The 19,428-nt window shown below is 45.9% G+C and overlaps 1 protein-coding gene and 1 long non-coding RNA gene across 5 annotated transcripts in view; one reads left to right on the top strand and one right to left on the bottom strand.

Moving 5' to 3' along the window:
* Positions 1–19,428, top strand: part of LOC109873054 (protein Jade-1-like) — a 228,137-nt gene that overhangs the window by 132,599 nt on the left and 76,110 nt on the right. For all 4 annotated transcript variants that reach the window (XM_031807570.1, XM_031807571.1, XM_031807572.1 and 1 more), the window contains 2 exons: positions 2,584–2,700; positions 4,833–5,465. In XM_031807570.1, coding sequence (XP_031663430.1) covers positions 2,584–2,700; positions 4,833–5,465 — 750 coding nt within the window. The remainder of the gene's footprint in view (positions 1–2,583; positions 2,701–4,832; positions 5,466–19,428) is intronic.
* On the bottom strand, positions 11,417–14,475 carry LOC116358095 (uncharacterized). The gene is made up of 2 exons (XR_004205930.1): positions 13,414–14,475; positions 11,417–13,285 (listed from the first exon to the last, which is right to left on the bottom strand). It is a non-coding gene; the product is annotated as an uncharacterized LOC116358095 (long non-coding RNA).

Raw genomic sequence — 19,428 nt, 5'->3', positions numbered from 1 at the left:
AACCCTCCCCTAACCCGGAGATGCTGGGCCAATTGTGTGCCGCCCCATGGGTCTCCGGGTCACGGCCGGTTGGGACAGAGCCTGGACTCAAACCCAGAAACTCTAGATCCAGCAATGATTCACATGTATGCAGATACACACACTCCCACTTCCAAACAGACAAGGACACACACACCTTGAGCATCAACATTGCGGGGACATTAAGACTAACATGCTCTTAGTTCTGCTTCTCAAACCGGCGTTAAGAGCTTAGATCCCAGTTAATGAAGTGCCGTTCGGGGTCCTGAAACCTTTTAGTAATAATTGTAGTTTGTCACCCTTGATAGAACTAGTTGTTATTGTTCTGTGTTTGTTTTATGGTTGTCACAATACCAGTGTGGCGATACTCAGAGGTATCGTAGCAAGGAAAGAAAACATGAAGTGGACTGAATTTTCTCAAGGGAAACATTCCTAATGTTGGAAACAGGCAACTTTATGTTGTCACCCAGAATCACATGTTTCTTTAACAAGCTATAGCACACAAATGATGTTATATACAGCAGGTTTTTTAATCACCAAAGAGTTTAGTCTGCTTTGTGTTTTCATTTTTTGCTTGGGAAAATCTGGTCTCTTAGTATCTCAATACTGGTATCGTGAGAACCCTAGTTTGTTTTACTCCCACCGCCCACCTCTTTAAATATAAATGACATATTGCTGCTGCGGTCTCTCTCTCTCTCAGCACTAAAGACACAGGCAACAAGGTGTAGGTTAATAACACATCTTCGCGGAGATGGGAATTTGACAGGTGTGAAGTGTGAGAGCGGCTCTGTTCAGACAGTGGACTCCTTCTGGCAGTCATACAGGCTGAGACTTTGACTGTGTCACTCAGAGGATCTGGCTACAGCTGAGGCTGTATCTCACTTAGTCTTCAAAAGCACTAACCTCCCTCCCCGTGGCTCTGTGACTCTCTCAGCAGCCCTCCAAACCCCCTCATAAAAAAGGTCAACTTAAATGTCTGCCTTTTCATTTGATTTCATCCTCATTTCCAATTGTCACTTTAAATGAAAGCTTTTCATCGCCTTTTGGAAATATAAACTAATTGGAGGCGGGATGAGCGGAAGGAGTGATTTGAAAAGCACCACAAACACACACACGCACACTCAGAGAAAGTCTCACACACACACACACACACACACACACACACACACACACACACACACACACACACACTCAAAGACAAACAAACACACAGAAAGGCACACTCCGAAAGAGACACAGTTCTTTAAAGCTGAAAAAGCTTGGATATTCTAATCAAGAGAGGACAAAAGTGAGGCAGGGAAAGGAATTAGAGTGCTGCCTGCGCGGAGCGAGGGATCACAGTCCTCCACTCAGTGTGAAACGCCTGGTTCAATGGTTGCAGTCAGAATGGGGACGATTCACACAGCATTTCATGGATTGTCAGGGAGAGGAGGGGATGGAGGATTGTCAGGGAGAGGAGGGGATGGGGGATTTCAGGATTGTCAGGGAGAGGAGGGGATGGAGGATTTCAGGATTGTCAGGGAGAGGAGAGGATGGAGAATGTCAGGATTGTCAGGGAGAGAAGAGGAGGGGATGGAGGATGTCATGATTATCAGGGAGAGGACAGGATGTCAGGGAGGGAAGAGGAGGGGATGGATAATGTCAGGATTGTAAGGGAGAGGAGGGGATGGAGGAGTTCAGGATTGTCAGGGAGAGGACAGGATGTCAGGGAGAGAAGAGGTGGATGGAGGATGTCAGGATTATCAGGGAGAGGACAGGATGTCAAGATTGTCAGGGAGAGAAGAGGAGGGGATGGAGTTTGTCAGGATTGTCAGGGAGAGGAGGGGATGGAGGATGTCAGGGAGAGGAGGGGATGGAGGATGTCAGGGAGAGGAGAGGATGTCAGGAATGTCAGGCAGAGGAGGGGATGGAGGATGTCAGGATTGTCAGGGAGAGGAGAGGATGTCAGGAATGTCAGGCAGAGGAGGGGATGGAGGATGTCAGGGAGAGGAGGAGATGGAGGATGTCAGGATTGTCAGGGAGAGGAGAGAATGTCAGGAATGTCTGGATGTTATTAGGGCTGGGCATGCTTCTACACCCACATTGCTTGCTGATTGGGATTTTAAGCTGGGTTTCTGTACAGCACTTTGAGATGTCAGCTGATGTAAGAAGGGCTTTATAAATACATTTGATTTGATTTGACATGAGAGGTGAGGCTTACAGAAAGTATTTTCAGAGTGAGGAATATGAATGTGGGGGAATGAATATCGGAGCCTGTCCGGAAGGGAAAGACACTTCAAGAGATCACAGTACTGGGTCTAGAAATACTCAGCATGCAGAATGCCGTCTTTATCCTGATGGTCATATAGACTATATAAAGAAAACATGAAATTCAATCGATTCAGGAGAAGAACTGCTTACAATCTGTATTAAAGTCTGAACCACAGTGCCTGATAAGTATCTATACAAACTCTATAAACACTCCTCTGGTAACCCTATACATGTATGTGATGTGACCGTCTGTATGAACGTCTCGTAAGACACATCTTTGTTGACATTGTGTGTGTGTGTGTGTGTTGTATCCAGGTGAGTATAGGCTGTCCAGAGAAGATGGAGCCCATTACTAAGGTGTCCCACATTCCCGCCAGCCGCTGGGCCCTGTCCTGCAGCCTGTGTCGAGAACACACGGGCACCTGCATACAGGTGAGATATACATACACACACACACACACACACACACTAGGGCTAGGAATAGCCAGGGACCTCTCAATACGATATCACAATACTTAACACTCACACTCCAGTAACACTTTTTCATTTTAGTGTGCCAGTGCTCCTTCGGCTGTTAAAGATGCCCTGAAGGTGTGAAAATGAGTTCCTCATTAGCGGCACATATCGTCATATACTGTTCATATTAAAATACCAGTACGTTTGGCGTGAACAAATAGGACTTAGAGAGATAGCAGGTGATGTTGCTCAGAAAGAATCAGCACGTCCCCTGATGTCAAGCTGTGCTCGTTTGACACCAAACAACTGAAACCGGTTGCACTAACTAACCACACGTGTTGAATCACTGTCTGACAAATTATGATTTCATGTTTTATTGGTGGATTATTTGATTCATGAACTAATAAGTTATGATGTAGCTCATCAATAATGTGTCCCTGATGGCTGCTTTAATTAGTGTACTATATAGGGAATATAGTGCCTTTTGGGATCTACACTAAGGATCTGGTACTCCCATAACATTGGCATTAAGGTGATGAGGTCTAGTGAGTTTCCAGTAAAGCATCGGAGCGTGTACAGTATCAGTATCCTCTATCCACCAGACAGACTGTCATATATTTGGACTGGAGAGAACTACTTCCATTTAATGTCCGGCGGCCAGACAATGCTAGTCAGTGTGGGGAGCTGCTATTGAGGGCATTACCAATCTGCAGGCTGAAGAGTTGAGGAATAGTGATTTCCAGTTGTGGCTTCTCTCTCCTCGTCATGGCAGACAGAACCAGAGGGGCTCCAAACCCTCAGGAGAGACAGCTACTGAGATAAGTGGGATATTTTACTGTGATGGGGGGAGGGAGAGATGGCGAGAAAGAATGCTTTGGAATGGGAAGAGGACTGAGTCGGAGTGAAGTGGGCTCCTCTCTGTCTATGTAGAGAGCGAAGGAAAGAGAGATGTCACAAATGGCATCCTAATCCCTGCATAGTGCACTACATTGTGAGTTTGGCCTCTGTAGTGCACTATAACGAGTACCATTTGGGACTCAGTCCTTGAGCATGCTCGTCATTGTCATCCCAGGCCCTTAGAAAATGTAGGCCTCTCTGATGGAATGGAAAACACTACTAGCCTCCCTTCCCCCCCCCCCTCCTTCCTCCCCCATCCCTCCTCCCCCTTCCCCCATCCTTCCTCCCCCATCCCTCCTCCTCCCCAATCCCTCCTTCCCCCCATTCTTCCTCCCCCCATCCCTCCTTCACCCCATCCTTCCTCCCCCCATCCCTCCTCCCCCCATCCCTCCTTCACCCCCATCCTTCCTCCCCCATCCCTCCTTCCCCATCCCTCCTTCACCCCATCCTTCCTCCCCCCATCCCTCCTTCACCCCCATCCCTCCTTCACCCCCATCCTTCCTTCCTCCCCCATCCCCCCTCCTCCCCCATCCCTCCTTCCCCCATCCCTCCTTCACCTCATCCTTCCTCCTCCCATCCCTCCTTCACCCCCATCCTTCCTTCACCCCATCCTTCCTCCCCATCCCTCCTTCACCCCATCCTTCCTTCCCCATCCCTCCTCCTCCCCCATCCCTCCTTCACGCCCATCCTTCCTCCCCCCATCCCTCCTTCACCCCCCCCCCATCCCCCCCCCATCCCCCCTCCTCCCCCCATCACGTCATGGGACCAGTCTGAGGTTTGAAATGGATAGGCCTGAGGAAAGGCAAGAACAGAGGTTTGATTTAAACTGGTTGTTATGAGGGAGGTACAGACAGATCAGGGTTTGTGACAATATGGGAACCAATGTTTGTTTTGACCGTGTTGCCAACAGGACAAGAGCGCCTGTCTGTCTGGGATAGACCAGACAGAGGCAGACAGTTAGAAGAAGTTTTCCAGAACAGACATTTCTCTGAGCACATTCTTTGTCACGCACACTGTGGTGGCAGAGGAAGGAGTTGTGACAGTGTTGCTTAGCAATCATTAACACGTTTCTGTTTGTGTGAGGCAAACATCATCAGAGAAAAACTATTGTTGTGACTGTGTACCTTGTCATCTTTATGTGTTTAACAATTCTTAAGCCGTGTTGATGTGACTCGTATGTAAATATGTAACTCTCCTCCCTCCTTCCCAAGTGCTCCATGCCCTCCTGTATTGTGGCCTTCCATGTGACCTGCTCGTTTGACCACGGCCTGGAGATGCGTACCATCCTGGCTGAGAACGACGAGGTGCGCTTCAAATCATACTGCCTGGAGCACAGCAGCACTACCGGCAACAGTAACCACGCTGCCGCTGTCGCAGGCAACAGTAACCACACCAACACCATGACTGGTAACAGTAACCACACCAACGGCGCCCACTGCGCTGGTGCCAGCAGTAAAACGGACTGGGCCGGACACGGCAACGAGCACAGAGCCAACGCCGGGCCGGAACACCACCAAGCGGCCAGCGAGCTGCCACCTGTGGAGCGTCCAGACCGGGACCAGATGGAGAGAGAGAAGGCCAGCCAGCGCAAACAGAAACTACAGGAGCTGGAGGACGAGTTCTACCGCCTGGTGGACCCCAAAAACGTGGCGGAGAGCCTGGGCCTGCCGGACGCCCACGTGGACTTCCTGTACCAATTCTGGAAGCTGAGGAGGAAGTCCAACTTCAACCGTCCGCTGGTGACGCTGAAAAGAGACGAGGTAGATAACCTGGCTCAGCAGGAGCAGGACGTGCTGTACCGACGCCTCAAACTGTTCACACACCTACGCCAGGACCTAGAGAGGGTGAGTGGCTGGCTGGGCCGGGGAGTTTGTTAGTGTGTGGATTGATTGATGTTGTAATGATGTATGTGTGTTGCTCTGCCTGTCCATCCTGTATGGTTTACAAAATCCAGTCTGCCTGGGTCATCAATTGAGCAAACGATGAAAAGGCTTAATGGCTGAATGATGTTTCAGTACTATGACTCATCCATATACAGTTCGGTCCTAGCTCTCCTCCTCTGAGAATCCAGGGGTATCCTGCCCTATCCTGTTTCCTCAGGATGCCCCATGCAGCGTCCCCATAGAAAACTATCTGGGCTCCACCAGTTAAGGCTTGTGTTGTGTGAAGCAGAGTAGAGTGGAGGGAGGCAGGCAGCTAACCAGGTCCAAATGGCTGATTTAATTAACCGGTTGGAGATGGAGGCTGAGCAGGGCAGTCACACTCAGTAGTCCCCTGGGCCACACACACACACACACACTGCACCCACACCCTCTGTGGTAGAGCTCTGCTATTTGACCTGAGCCTGACCGGCCCCAACACTACATCAGGTTAGGGCTGGGTAGGGGCTGTTTTTTTTCATCAATAACTAGGCTACTGGTAGGCCTCGGGTATCACTAAATTGATCACTAACATTTTGAAGCTGAGCCATTTGCTCGTGCTCTGCTGCACAGTACAGTCACATCTGACTAAGATCATAACGTGGTGTCAGAAGTGCTTCTACCTCGTCAAATATAAGACAGGAGAGATTATTTCACAGAAAATAATGTTGCTTGAGTTTTGTCTGTGATGAAAAGTAGCTTACAGCTCACTGCTCTCTCCTTTCTTCGTTGAGCAGAGCAGCCCAAGAGAAGCCTGAGCCGTTGCTATGGCTACTCACTGACTCAGAGACACCATGAGCAGAGTGCATGTAGAGCGAGCTGCCTGCACGCATGGAGCGAGTGCCTGCACACACGGAGCTGCCTGCATGCTTGGAGCGAGTGACAGTTATTTCTGATTTTGGGTTTCAGGCAGGGCTTTAAATTTGGCAGAAGCAATCGGGCCTGGGTAGGGTAGGGCCTGAATGTCGGGCCTGGGTAGGGTAGGGCCTGAATGTCGGGCCTGGGTAGGGTAGGGCCTGAATGTCGGGCATGGGTAGGGCTAATGACCTCAAAGCGCAGATCGATGCATCTAGAGCTCCTCTTCCATTCGGGCCCTCCACTTAGCCACAGGGCCTTCAGATTGAGTGATGCCTGTGTTTGTCACGCAGCCCTGCCGCTGTTAGACCGAAGGATGCATGTGTGGGCCCGGGCATTATCAGGTTATCACAGCTCAACATCTCAGCTCTCTATATGCTGTAATGCGTTGTTAACTGGCTATTTGAAATTCAATTCTATCCTCCTCTGGAGGATTGTATTTCGGGGGTGCGTCCCAAATAGAACCCTATTCCCTTAATCATACACTACTTTATAATGGGCCCAATGAACCTTGTTAAAAAAGTAGTGCACTACCAAGGGAATTTGTGATGCATACCTGCTGCTGCTGAGTGACGCGCCAACCCCACCCCACCCGCGTCTTCTGTCTCTATAAAATCGGCATTTCTGAGTGTACACTAACAAACAGTAGTGGATTGAGCTCGGCCTAGTAAATGTAGTGATCACAAGCTTCCAGAGATCTTCCCTCTGCACTACCTCTAGCACCACCACTACCCCTGTCTAGCTGGTTGGATGGCTGGGGTTGTGGTTAACGTAGGTAGCTTCCTCTATATCCCCTTATGGCCGTGTGCAGTAGGTCACCTGCTGGGTTGTAGAATCGCCGGGAAATGAACAGAAAATGGCAGCCAATGTTATGTGATCAGACTCAGGTCACCCTGATTGTTTGAACAGTAGTGACTTGAGGGCTGCTGCAGGATAGTTAATACACCCCTAGTTAATACACCCCTTAATACACTAGTTGAGTTGAGCAGGAAGTAGGAAGTGTTCAAGTAGAGCGGTTTTCCCAGTGGTGTGGCACATGACAAGGAGCTCTTTTTAATTTGCAACGCTCACTGGTTTAATGAGCGGGGTGGCAGATAGCCTAGTGGTTAGAGCGTTGGACTAGTAACCGGAAGGTTGCAAGATCGAATCCCTGAGCTGACAAGGTCAAAATCTGTTGTTCAGTGGGCAGTTAACCCACTGTTCCTAGGCTGTCATTGAAAATAAGAATTTGTTCTTAACTGACTTGCCTAGATAAATAAAGATCAAATAAATGAGCCAGCCAGGGAGAGGGGAGAGGGAGCAGAGAAGCCTCAGGGGCTGTGATTTCTGTATTTGCTGTGTGGATTAAACAGCCATGCTGCTGCTGAGTGGTCTTCCAGGTTCATTGATTCTGTAAGCCTAAGAATTTGAACATTCAGCGAATTTGAGCAGTCAAGGTGTCTTGATAATGAGCTGATTTAAATAGCAAGATTTCACTATAGGATCTCCTGATGTGGTAATTAGTCCACAGATTCAATCAAATGTGCCTCTAATAAGTTGCTAATTTTATTTGATCGCAGGTAAAAATGACAGCCCTGTAATGTGCTTATAGTGATGTCAACCAGATGTTTTCTACCCACAACATGGGATACCTTGGTTCAAGTCCGAGCCCTGACCCAAGGACATTCAGAGACTTGTCCCGAAGGCACTCCTGCATTGTCTTGGCTGTGTGCTTATGGTCGTTGTTCTGTTGGAAGGTGAACCTTTGCCCTAGTCTGAGGTCCTGAGCGCTCTGGAGCAAGTTTTCATCAAAGATCTCTCTGTATTTTGCTCCGTTCATCTTTCCCTCGATCCTGACTAATTTCACAGTCCCTGCCGCTGAATTACATCCCCATAGTATGATGCTGCCACCACCATGTTTCACCATAGGGATGGTGCCAGGTTTTATCCAGATGTGGCACTTGGCATTCAGGCCAGAGAGTTCAATCTTGGTTTCATCAGACCAGAGAATCTTCTTTCTCATGGTCTGAGAGTCTTTAGGTGCCTTTTGGCAAACTCCAAGGGGGCTGTCATGTGCCTTTTACTGAGGAGTGGCTTCCATCTGGCCACTGTACCATTAAGGGCTGATTGGTGGAGTGCTGCAGAGATGGTTGTCCTTCTGGAAGATTCTCCCATCTCAACAGATGAACTCTGGAGCTCCATCAGACAGACCATCAATTTCTTGGTCACCTCCCTGACCAAAGCCCTTCTCCCCGATTGCTCAGTTTGGCTGGGCGGCCAGCTCTGGGACGGGTCTTGGTGGTTCCAAACCTCTTCCCTTTAAGAATGATGGAGGCCGCTGTGTTCTTGGGGACCTTCAATGCTGCAGAAATGCCCAATCAAATTTCATTTGTCACATGCGTCGAATACAACAGGTGTAGTAGACCTTACAGTGAAATGCTGAATACAACAGGTGTAGTAGACCTTACAGTGAAATGATGAATACAACAGGTGTAGTAGACCTTACCGTGAAATGATGAATACAACAGGTGTAGTAGACCTTACCGTGAAATGCTTACTTACAAGCCCTTAACCAACAATGCAGTTCAAGAAAGGGAGTTAAGAAAAATATTTACTTAATAAATATTAAACTAAAGTAATAAATAAACTAAAGTAAAAAATAAAAAGTAACACAATTAAATGACATAACAATAATGATGCTATATACAGACTTGGCTGCTCCTGTACTGCTTGCCGTGCGGTAGCAGAGAGAACAGTCTATGACTAGAATTTTAGACCATTTTTTGGGCCTTTCTCTGACACCGCCCTAGTATATACGGTATATCACAAAAGTGGGCCTTGGCAATCTTCTTATAGCTCAGGTCATCTTTATGTAGAGCAACAATTATTTTTTTCAGATCCTCAGAGAGTTATTTGCCATGAGGTGCCATGTTGAACTTCCAGTGACCAGTCAGTATGAGGGAGTGTGAGAGCGATGACACCAAATTTAACACACCTGCTCCCCATTCACACCTGAGACCTTGTAACACTAACGAGTCACATGACACCGGGGAGGGAAAATGGCTAATTGGGCCCAATTTGGACATTTTCACTTAGGGGTGTACTCACTTTTGTTGCCAGCGGTTTAGACAATAATGGCTGAGTTATTTTGAGGGGACAGCAAATTTACACTGTTATACAAGCTGTACACTCACTACTTTACATTGTAGCAAAGTGTCCTTTCTTCAGTGTTGTCACATGAAAAGATATACTCAAATATTTACAAAAATGTGAGGGGTGTACTCACTTTTGTGATATACTGTAGGTACGCACTACCCTCTGTTGTGCCTAATGGTCGGATGGCGAGCAGTTGCCATACCAAGCTGTGATGCAACCGATCAGAATGCTGTCTGGTGCAGCTGTACAACTTTTGGAGGATCTGGGCACCCATGCCAAATCTTTTCAGTCTGCTGAGGGGGAAATGTGTTGTCGTGCCCTCTTCACAACTGTCTTGGAATGTTTGGACCATGATAGTTTGTTGGTGATGTGGACACCAAGGAACTTTAAACTCTCGACCCGCTCCGCTACAGCCCAGTCGATATTAATGGGGGCCTGTTCGGCCCTCCTTTTCCAGTAGTTCTCGATCATCTCCTTGGTCTTGCTCACATTGAGGAAGAGGTTTTTGTCCTGGCACCACACGGTCAGGTCTCTGACCTCCTCCCTATAAGCTGTCTCATCGTTGTCAGGCCTACCACTTGTGTTATCAGCAAACTTAATGATGGTGTTGGAGCTGTGCCTGGCCACACAGTCATGGGTGAACAGGGAGTACAGGAGGAGACTAAGCACGCACCCCTGAGGGGCCCCGATTTTGAGGATCAGCGTGGCAGATGTGTTGTCGCCTACCCTTACTACATTGGGGTGGCCCATCAGGAAGTCCAAGATCCAGCCAGCTCTACATTATCTATGTCGTTCTGCTACGACTCTGTGAAACGTAAGATATTACAGTTTTTAATGTCCTGTTGGTAGAATGGTCTCGACCATTGACCTTCTCCCTCTGTATCTCCGCCTTTTCTTCACGGAAATGACAGGGATTTGGGACTGGTCTCCGGAGAGCAGTATATCCTTCACGTCAGACTCATTAAAGAAAAAAATCTTTGTTCAGTTCGAGGTGAGTAAACAATGTTCTGATGTCCAGAAGCTCTTTTCGGTCATAAGAGACAGTAGCAGCAAGAAGTTACAAACAATGCAAAAATGTTTTAAATAAATAGCACAGTTGGTTAGGAGCCCATAAAAACGTCAGCCATCCCCTCCGGTGCCGATATCATTACCTCGACACAATCCTGTCTCGGAGCTCTACGGACATTTCCTTCGACCTCATGGCTTGGTTTGTGCTCTGACATACACTGTCATCTAATTTATACAGACAGGTGTGTGCTTTTCCAAATCATGTCCAATCAATTGAGTTTACCACCTGTGGACTCCAATCAAGTTGTAGAAACATCTTAAGGCTGATCACAGGAAACAGGATGCACCTGAGCTCAATTTCGAGTCTCATAGCAAAGGGTCTGAATACATGTAAATAATACATTTACAAACATTTCTAAAAGCCTGTTTTCGCTTTGTCATCATGGGATATTGTGTGTAGATTGATGAGGGAAAAAAAGGTAATTTAATCCATTTTAAAATAAGGCTGTAACGTAACAAAATGTGGAAAAAGTCAAATGGGTTTGAATACTTTCCGAATGCTCTGTAACTATAAGAAATCTAAGATGTGTCAAATAAAGGAATGATAAATGATGGCTATATGTTAAGATCAAGCTTCTTGTTTACAGCAGATACATGCCTTCCCTTCCTGGTCCAAGGTCTCTGTTGTTTAAATTGTTTTGGGCATAAAAAAAAAGTGGATTTTTATTTTATTTTAAATAGTGCCCCTTGTGTGCACTTCTGGTAATACTGTATTCCACAGTATGATACAGAAACACTATGACAAGATAACAATCTGGATACAACCCAACCCTACGCTGCACAGAAGTTAACACACTTGAATAATGCAACACGGCATGTAGAAATGTTGAAGCTGTTCATTACTGTTCACAAAACAATGTCCATACAGGCTACAACACTTTTACAAGACGATACCGGTAGCTTTCAGCTTTAATTGTAGGCTAGCTGTCTTTGCCTGCTTACAGCTGAATTCACTAACCAAGTACTTTGTTTGTGATAATGTGCAAACCGTAATGCAAAATATGCTGATTGTCACCAAAAACGGTCACTTTTTCATCTCCCGCGCCTCCCGTCTAGGTTCCACTAAATTCCATAGTCAGATTCCACAGCCACGCTCTGCCTTGCTAATGACGTCATTGCTTTCCTAAAAGAAAGAGCACACTTTAAAAAAAGAAGAGATGGCTTCTTCTATACAATTGTTGTTGATCAGTACTATAAAATATGTTCTCCTAGCAGTTGCCAATAATATAAGTCCTAAATGGAAGGGATTGTTTGTCATCTGTAGCTCCATGAAATCAGCTAAAACGAGCTCATTAACTCAATGCACTCCTTTTGAATAATATACATCCACCTGTATTGTGAATAGACCTAGGCTACATCTTGATTTACCCAGTTTACCAATAAGAGATTTACCATTGAATAAAGGATTACCATTATGTTGTTTTGTAGATAGATTGGTAAAAACTCATTCAAATTGATTTTATGATTGTATAATTTAATTAATTAATGCATACATGACTATTTATAAAATATTGACATAAAAAATTTGAAATGTATTGATATGTAACTCTAAAGATGCCCAACGATTGAACAGAGCAGAAGCTGAGTTTATCTGTTTGAACTTTGGCTATTATGGCATTTTTATTGGGATATTGAGTATCGTGATGGTATCGAGTATCATGATACTAAACCTGGTATCGGTATGGAAATACAACACTACTATAGGCTGAATGCATTGATGGGCCTGGATAACCACCTATTGCTTATCTCTCGCTCTTTCTTAGGGCTGGGCGATGTGGCCAAAATATTATGTTGTGGTATTTCTCAAATTATTTTGAACCGCTTGGGTGAACTTTTGGAATCATGGAAATAGAATGTTTATTATAATTCTATAGTTAGATTATAAATTATAGTGGGCACTTTGAATACAGTGTTGTGTGACATGACAACGAATGAAAATGCCATGGACGAGTTATTGTGACAGGGTAGGAACCAAAGTGATGGTCAGAGTTTCCTAGGGGACACTATACTTTTTGGCTTTATTCATATAGCCAACATATTCATGCTTCGCCTTTTCCTCTTTGATTTAGAAGATACTGTTGTACAAACAACATGCTGATTTAGGCCTCCACCAGTACTGATATCAGGCTGCAGTAGCTAGCTACGTTTGCGCTGACTCAGCCAGCTAACTAGCGATGAGCATTAGTGGCTAACATGATTTAGCTTAACTTACTAAGAAAATACGAACTAGTTGTTTGCAGATGTAAGAAGCACAAACTAATATTGTAATTGTAGAACGCTTGTGGATTTATATTAAGATCAAAGTGGAAACAACATCGTTGTCATCAACATTGTTGCATGTGCTGCATTGAGCATGTAGACTGTGTCTAGTGGAAGGTGACCAGATTTCTGAAATGAAAACCGGGGACATTTCCAGTTTGGTGGTCAATATATCATTAAAATATCCAATGTTATTATGTAAAAAAAAGAAGGGACAATTCCGGGTTCATGTATTTAGTCTAACAGGCACACTGTGATAGAGAAAACAACTATACTACAGAACCACTACAGACAAGACAGAACTGTCCGATCTGAACAGCCATTCAGTGGTCCTGGTAGTCTGGGTAGAACTGATCTGAACAGCCATTCAGTGGTCCTGGTAGTCTGGGTAGAACTGATCTGAACAGCCATTCAGTGGTCCTGGTAGTCTGGGTAGAATAAGAGCAGAAGAGAACATGAGCAAAATTGAAAAAACAGACAATAGTATATGTGAAATACATAATAAAGAAATAAGATGCTGATGAGATTGGTAACTACATAATATACTTATACCAACCTAATTTGTATATTTCTCAGAAGAATGTATTTTCTTCAGGATTGCTGTCTTTGGCCAGCTTCTCCATGAACTCCTGGCAGGGGAGGTTTAACTTTGTCTTCACAATAAGCATGGCCTTGGTGGTAGGAACAGTGAACCTATTTCTTGCTGCTGTCCATAGAGCATTCATTTGGGAGAACACTCTCTCGACTGGTGCATTACTTCCAGGTAAGCACATGACAACAGACGCTAATCTAGCCAGGTTAGTGTGTGGGATGTCATTCTCTTTGAAGTGGGTAACCACCGTGCTCCATCTCTGACTAAGCGGTGTCTCAGATGCTTTCCATTCTTCAAGCAATCCTCCCTTTAGGAACTCTTACAGGCCAGTAACCTTGTCAAACAATGCATCCTCATTGATGGTCACATTGGGGCATTTTTACTGCAGTGTGCCTGCTGCCTTCTGGATCTCTTCACGCTGAGGTTGCCTTTTTAAAAGGAGACAATGTCAATCTTTTAGATGATCTGTGTGCTTTCCCCATGCTTGCAAGTAGTTCACAGCCGTAGTGAAGAATGATTGGGATGGTTTGAGAAAGCTCTCTTTAGACATGTCTCCATTGTCCTCTAGTTCTCTCAGAAGTCCTCTGACCAAAACTGGAATGAAGTTGTCATCAGTCAATTTTGCCTCAATGTTTCTCAGAATTGCAGCGGACTCCACAGCACAGTGGTCCTGGCCTCCAAGCATCTTGATCGTGTCACTGAATACGGTCAGGTTTCCATGGACAAAGGCCAGCCAAAGTTCAGTCAGTGGATCTTCGAACATTGTTCACAGGACAACAGGGCATTTGTCTTCAGAAAAAAAAAAAAAAAGGATTTCAATGGCACATTTTCAGCACCCTTTCTAGAGCAGGGAGCATGGACATCCAGCAAACATTTCTGTGTCCTAAAATGTTATGGTACTCCTGGCCAACAAACTCACAAAAGCCCTTCAGTCTTTCTACTCTGACGGTAAAAAATATGAACATATTCCAAATATCTTTGTGAGCAGGTACTCAACATCATATCCAAAGCTGTTCTGGCTGTGTTATGAATGATGTGGGCAGGACAACCTCAGCCAATCACCTCCCACTGCAGAGCATGTTTAACTTTGGTATGGACATTGACCCTCCCCAGCCTATTCAGTCCTCCAAAGTTGATATTTGTTGTCGGCGGAGAATGTTTTCCAGGTTACGCTTTTGGATGACCACCAGGACCTCAGTTGCAATTTTCTCTGCTGTTTCTCCATTCAATTCAACAAAATCAAGCAGTTTTGTTTCCACAGATGTGCTGTCATCATATATCTTACAATATCTGACTACTATTGGCAGCAGCTTTACATGTCCATGATTGGACACATCAATGGACAGGGACACAAATTCAACCTGGTCTAGGTCCTACCACATGTAATTTTGTCCTAGCACATGTAAACTTTGGCTCATAAAGCTTCCGTGTCAGTTGTGCTGTACAGTCCATAGATCTGTAACTATGATTGTGTCACATAGTGTGGTATGCAAAGACACCCTCCTGCACAGCTAAATCAAATTCTTCTTGGGAAGGCTCTACCTTCTTGAAGAATGTGGTGACAGAGGGCAAACTAACACGGCCAATCAGAGAGGCTTAATGCTTTTCGTCTGCTGATGTTCCACCACTGCCGTTCTTCTCCGGCTGCCAATTGAAAGAGAGGAATGACAAAGGGTGCAGTGAACCATTCTATCGTCTTGACCTGAGCGTATAAATGGAAATTCTCTCATGTTTTTCATAAAGTGCATTTCCGTTTCTTGGAAAGAGTCATTGTATCTCATCTGTCTGCTCTTCTTCGTTCTCCTTGTGTCACTCTTCTTACTCTCAACTTTTTCTTCTCCTCCTCTTTTCTTCACTCGTCTTTCTTTCCTTCTCTTCACCTTTCCACCTCACTCTTCTACACCCTCCTTGCTTCACTCTTTTTACTCCCTTAATTTTCCCTTCTCCTTCCTCTCCAATCTGTATTAATAAATAGCATACTATTAGATCAAATACTTTGGTTCACAGATTCCCATTGCTTGCCTCATTTCTGTATTTTATCTCAAAAACGTTGTTTGGAATAATAAATTGGCAGGCTCTGTAACCATATCTGTAACCATATCTTTACCTTTCCTCCTCTGTTTCCTTCACTCTTCTTCCTATCCAGTCTTCCTCCTCTCCTTCCTCTCCACTGCTAATGTTATCCATGAACATTTCTAACTATATTTTCACACTACTTATTATAATGCCAAACCATTAAAATTGTAATCTACAAAGATATTCTCAGAATTAATTGTGCATTCATTGAATACAATCATATTTTCAAAATAAGTAGCTAGCTAACTTAGCTAACTTAGTCTACATAGGTTATGCTAGCTAATGTTAGCTATTTAAAACCTTATAGAGCAGATCATCTATCTATATAATAAATTGTGACATTATAACATCACTAGCTAGTATCCCAAACGATTGTAACTTACTTGACTTGAAAATACGTTTGTGGTGATGTTGCGGATTCACCTGACACTTGCTAGCTTCTGGCCGAGTTTTCAACAGCAGTTTTCTCTAAAACTATCGCGAGCAAGTAGTTAGTAGAAGAAGAAGAGTGAATGAAGCTGCTATAGCGAGCAGCCCCCTCTGCTGGACAAAACCAGCACAACGCGATTGAGACGTCAACCGGTAGGCTTTGCTGCCCGGTCTTTCTTGCCAAGTAAAATATTTCACTTTGCAGTCTGTTTTTAACGCACAGTTAAAAACGGGGACAGCTCTAGCCGGGGACAGGCCACCAAAAACGGGGACTGTCCCCGGAAAAGGGGACGTCTGGTCACCCTAAACTATTGTTATTTACTGCTGCTCCTTAATTATTTTGTTTTTCTTATATTTTATTTTTGGGGGGGTATTTTCTAAAATGTGTTGTTGGTTAAGGGCTCGTAAAGTAAGCATTTCACTGTTGTATTTGGCGCATGTGTCAAATACAATTTGATTTGATTTTTTATTTGATTTACTATAAAAATATTTTTAACCTTTGACTGAGTATCACAGAGGGAAGATATTGAAGACAGTTTCTGGTGGTACGGTAGGCATCTCTCTTTCTGCTGCCCGCTTGCCCATGGATGAGGATCTTCTTTTTGAAGGAGACTGGCACGTTCCAATCATCTCTGATTTAATGGCAAATTGAAAAATCCCTCCATCTTCCAACCCCAGCCCTCTCTCCCCCACCCCACCTCAGTTAGTCGTTCAGGGAGCCTCTGCGGACATATGATTCCGGTCTAATGTTGGGGCGGATTATCTCTCCCTCTCCTTTGAAGTGCTCTGAAAGGAACGAATCACACTGCGCTGTCCCTAATGCACTGTTGAGCTTTCTCCACTGCTCCCCACCCAGCCCCTCACTCTCCTTCCCTCACCCCTCCTGAAACCTCCGCCCCTATCCCTGCCCTCACCCCCCGACATCCCATCACCCCCATCCCTCCTCCAATCGTGTTCGCCTATGTCGGAGAAATGTGTGGCACGGTGATTGGGTATCGTGGGTAGCGGATCGTTGCTGTTGTTTTTGCGTCAGAGAGCAGGATAGGCTAGTGCTAGGGCTACGTGTCCGTGTGTGTGGCTGGAGAGGTGAAGTGGTGCGTGAGGGGGTGTGGAGGGAGCTGAGTGAGTGTCCAGGCAGGGCTGTAGCTGGTGTTCCAGTTGATTAGCTGTGCTGCTGACTAAGACTCAGTACGTACGCTGGGGTTGCACTAAGAGAGAGGATTTAGCAGGATTACCCCACCGCACAGAGCGGGACATGGAAAGGTAGAGAGAAGGAGAAGGTTGAGAGAGGGAGGAAGAGATGGAGAGAGCAGGGTGGGGGTAATCCGCGGGACAAAACCATTCTGTGAATGATTTATTTTGTTTAAAAAATACTAAAATCACCAGGAACTCAGCAAAATATGTTTCATTTATGAAATCAAAGTATTCCCACAAATACCAAAGGAGGAATATGTGATCGTCTCAATGTAATCCAAGGTATGAAATTATTGTTATTTTAAAATACAATATATATTTTTGGGCTTATTTGTGGTCGATTTGCACTGTACAAATGATTTGAATTATGTTCCGGCCCCCTGACCATCCCGCGGCTGAATCTAGGTACCTACCCATGTCCGAGAGCATCTGGTCGTTCCGGTAACGGCATGGGTCTACTCAAGTGGAGATTTTCTCTTTTCTCCCTCACTCACCTGTCCATCTCCTCATTTGAATTCCATGCTGTAACTGTCACTTGTCCTCTCAAGCTTAACATTATTGTCATCTATCGCCCACCAGGTGCCCTTGGAGAGTTCCTCAATTTGCTTGACACCTTAATAAGCTCATTTCCTGACGATGGCTCACCCATCTTTGTACTTGGCGACTTTAACCTCCCGACGTCTGCCTTCGATTAATTTCTTTCCAACTCTCTCTTTCCTCTCCTTGCCTCTTTTGATCTCACCCTTCCCAGTCCCCTCCAACTCACAAGGCAGGCAATATGCTTCACCTCATCTTTACTAGAGGCTGCTCGCCTAATAATCTCACTGCAACCCACCTCCAGGTCTCTGATCACAACTTTGTTTCCTTTTCTGTCTCCCTCTTCTCCAACCCTAGCCACTCAGCCCCTACCCAGATGGTCATGCGCCGTCGCAATCGTCACTCTCCCACTCCTCTCTCCTCTTCTATCCTATCATCTCTCCCTTCTGCTAAATCTTTCTCCCTCCTGTCTCTTCCACCCTACTCTCCTCCCTTTCCGCATCCAACAGCAACTCGCTGTTGGCTGGACTTGCACTGACCCCTTTCCTCCCGGCAGGATCGTCACTCCTACTCCGTGGCTGAGTGACTCATTGCGAGCTTACAGAACAGGGCTGCAGGCAGCTGAAGGGAAATGTAGGAAAACTAAACATCCAGAGGACCTATCATCCTTTCACTTCCTCCTCTCTACTGTCTCTTCCTCTGTGTCCCCTGCTAAGCCACTTTCTACCACGAGAAATTTCAAGATTCTGTCTCTAACTCTATCTTCTCCTCCCTCCTTAAACCTCCAGCCCCTCCCTTCTCCCTCTCGGCAGACAACTTTGTCAACCACTTTGTAAAAAAAGGTTGACAACATCCGCGACTTAGAGTCCACTGGTCTCGCTCACACAGAACTACCCTACGCCTTGACCTCTTTCTCCCCTCTCTCTCCAGACGACATCCTGCGACTAGTGAGGTCTGGCCTCCCAACAACCTGCCTGCTCAACCCCATCCCCTCCAGACCATCTTTGGAGACCTTCTCTCATTCCTCACTTCCCTCATCAACTCATCCCTGGCCACGGGCTGTGTTCCATCCTCATCAACTCATCCCTGGCCACTGGCTGTGTTCCATCCTCATCAACTCATCCCTGGCCACTGGCTGTGTTCCATCCTTATCAACTCATCCCTGGCCACTGGCTGTGTTCCATCCTCATCAACTCATCCCTGGCCACTGGCTGTGTTCCATCCTCATCAACTCATCCCTGGCCACTGGCTGTGTTCCATCCTCATCAACTCATCCCTGACCACTGGCTGTGTTCCATCCTCATCAACTCATCCCTGGCCACTGGCTGTGTTCCATCCTCATCAACTCATCCCTGGCCACTGGCTGTGTTCCATCCTCATCAACTCATCCCTGGCCACTGGCTGTTCCATCCTCATCAACTCATCCCTGGCCACTGGCTGTGTTCCATCCTCATCAACTCATCCCTGGCCACTGGCTGTGTTCCATCCTCATCAACTCATCCCTGGCCACTGGCTGTGTTCCATCCTCATCAACTCATCCCTGGCCACTGGCTGTTCCATCCTCATCAACTCATCCCTGGCCACTGGCTGTGTTCCATCCTCATCAACTCATCCCTGGCCACTGGCTGTGTTCCATCCTCATCAACTCATCCCTGGCCACTGGCTGTTCCATCCTCATCAACTCATCCCTGGCCACTGGCTGTGTTCCATCCTCATCAACTCATCCCTGGCCACTGGCTGTGT

The sequence above is a fragment of the Oncorhynchus kisutch genome, linkage group LG28 (genome assembly GCF_002021735.2).
Source record: "Oncorhynchus kisutch isolate 150728-3 linkage group LG28, Okis_V2, whole genome shotgun sequence".
NCBI classification, from domain to species: Eukaryota; Metazoa; Chordata; class Actinopteri; order Salmoniformes; family Salmonidae; genus Oncorhynchus; species Oncorhynchus kisutch.
Note: the sequence above shows the minus strand (reverse complement) of the source record. Positions and strands in the feature narration are given on the sequence as shown.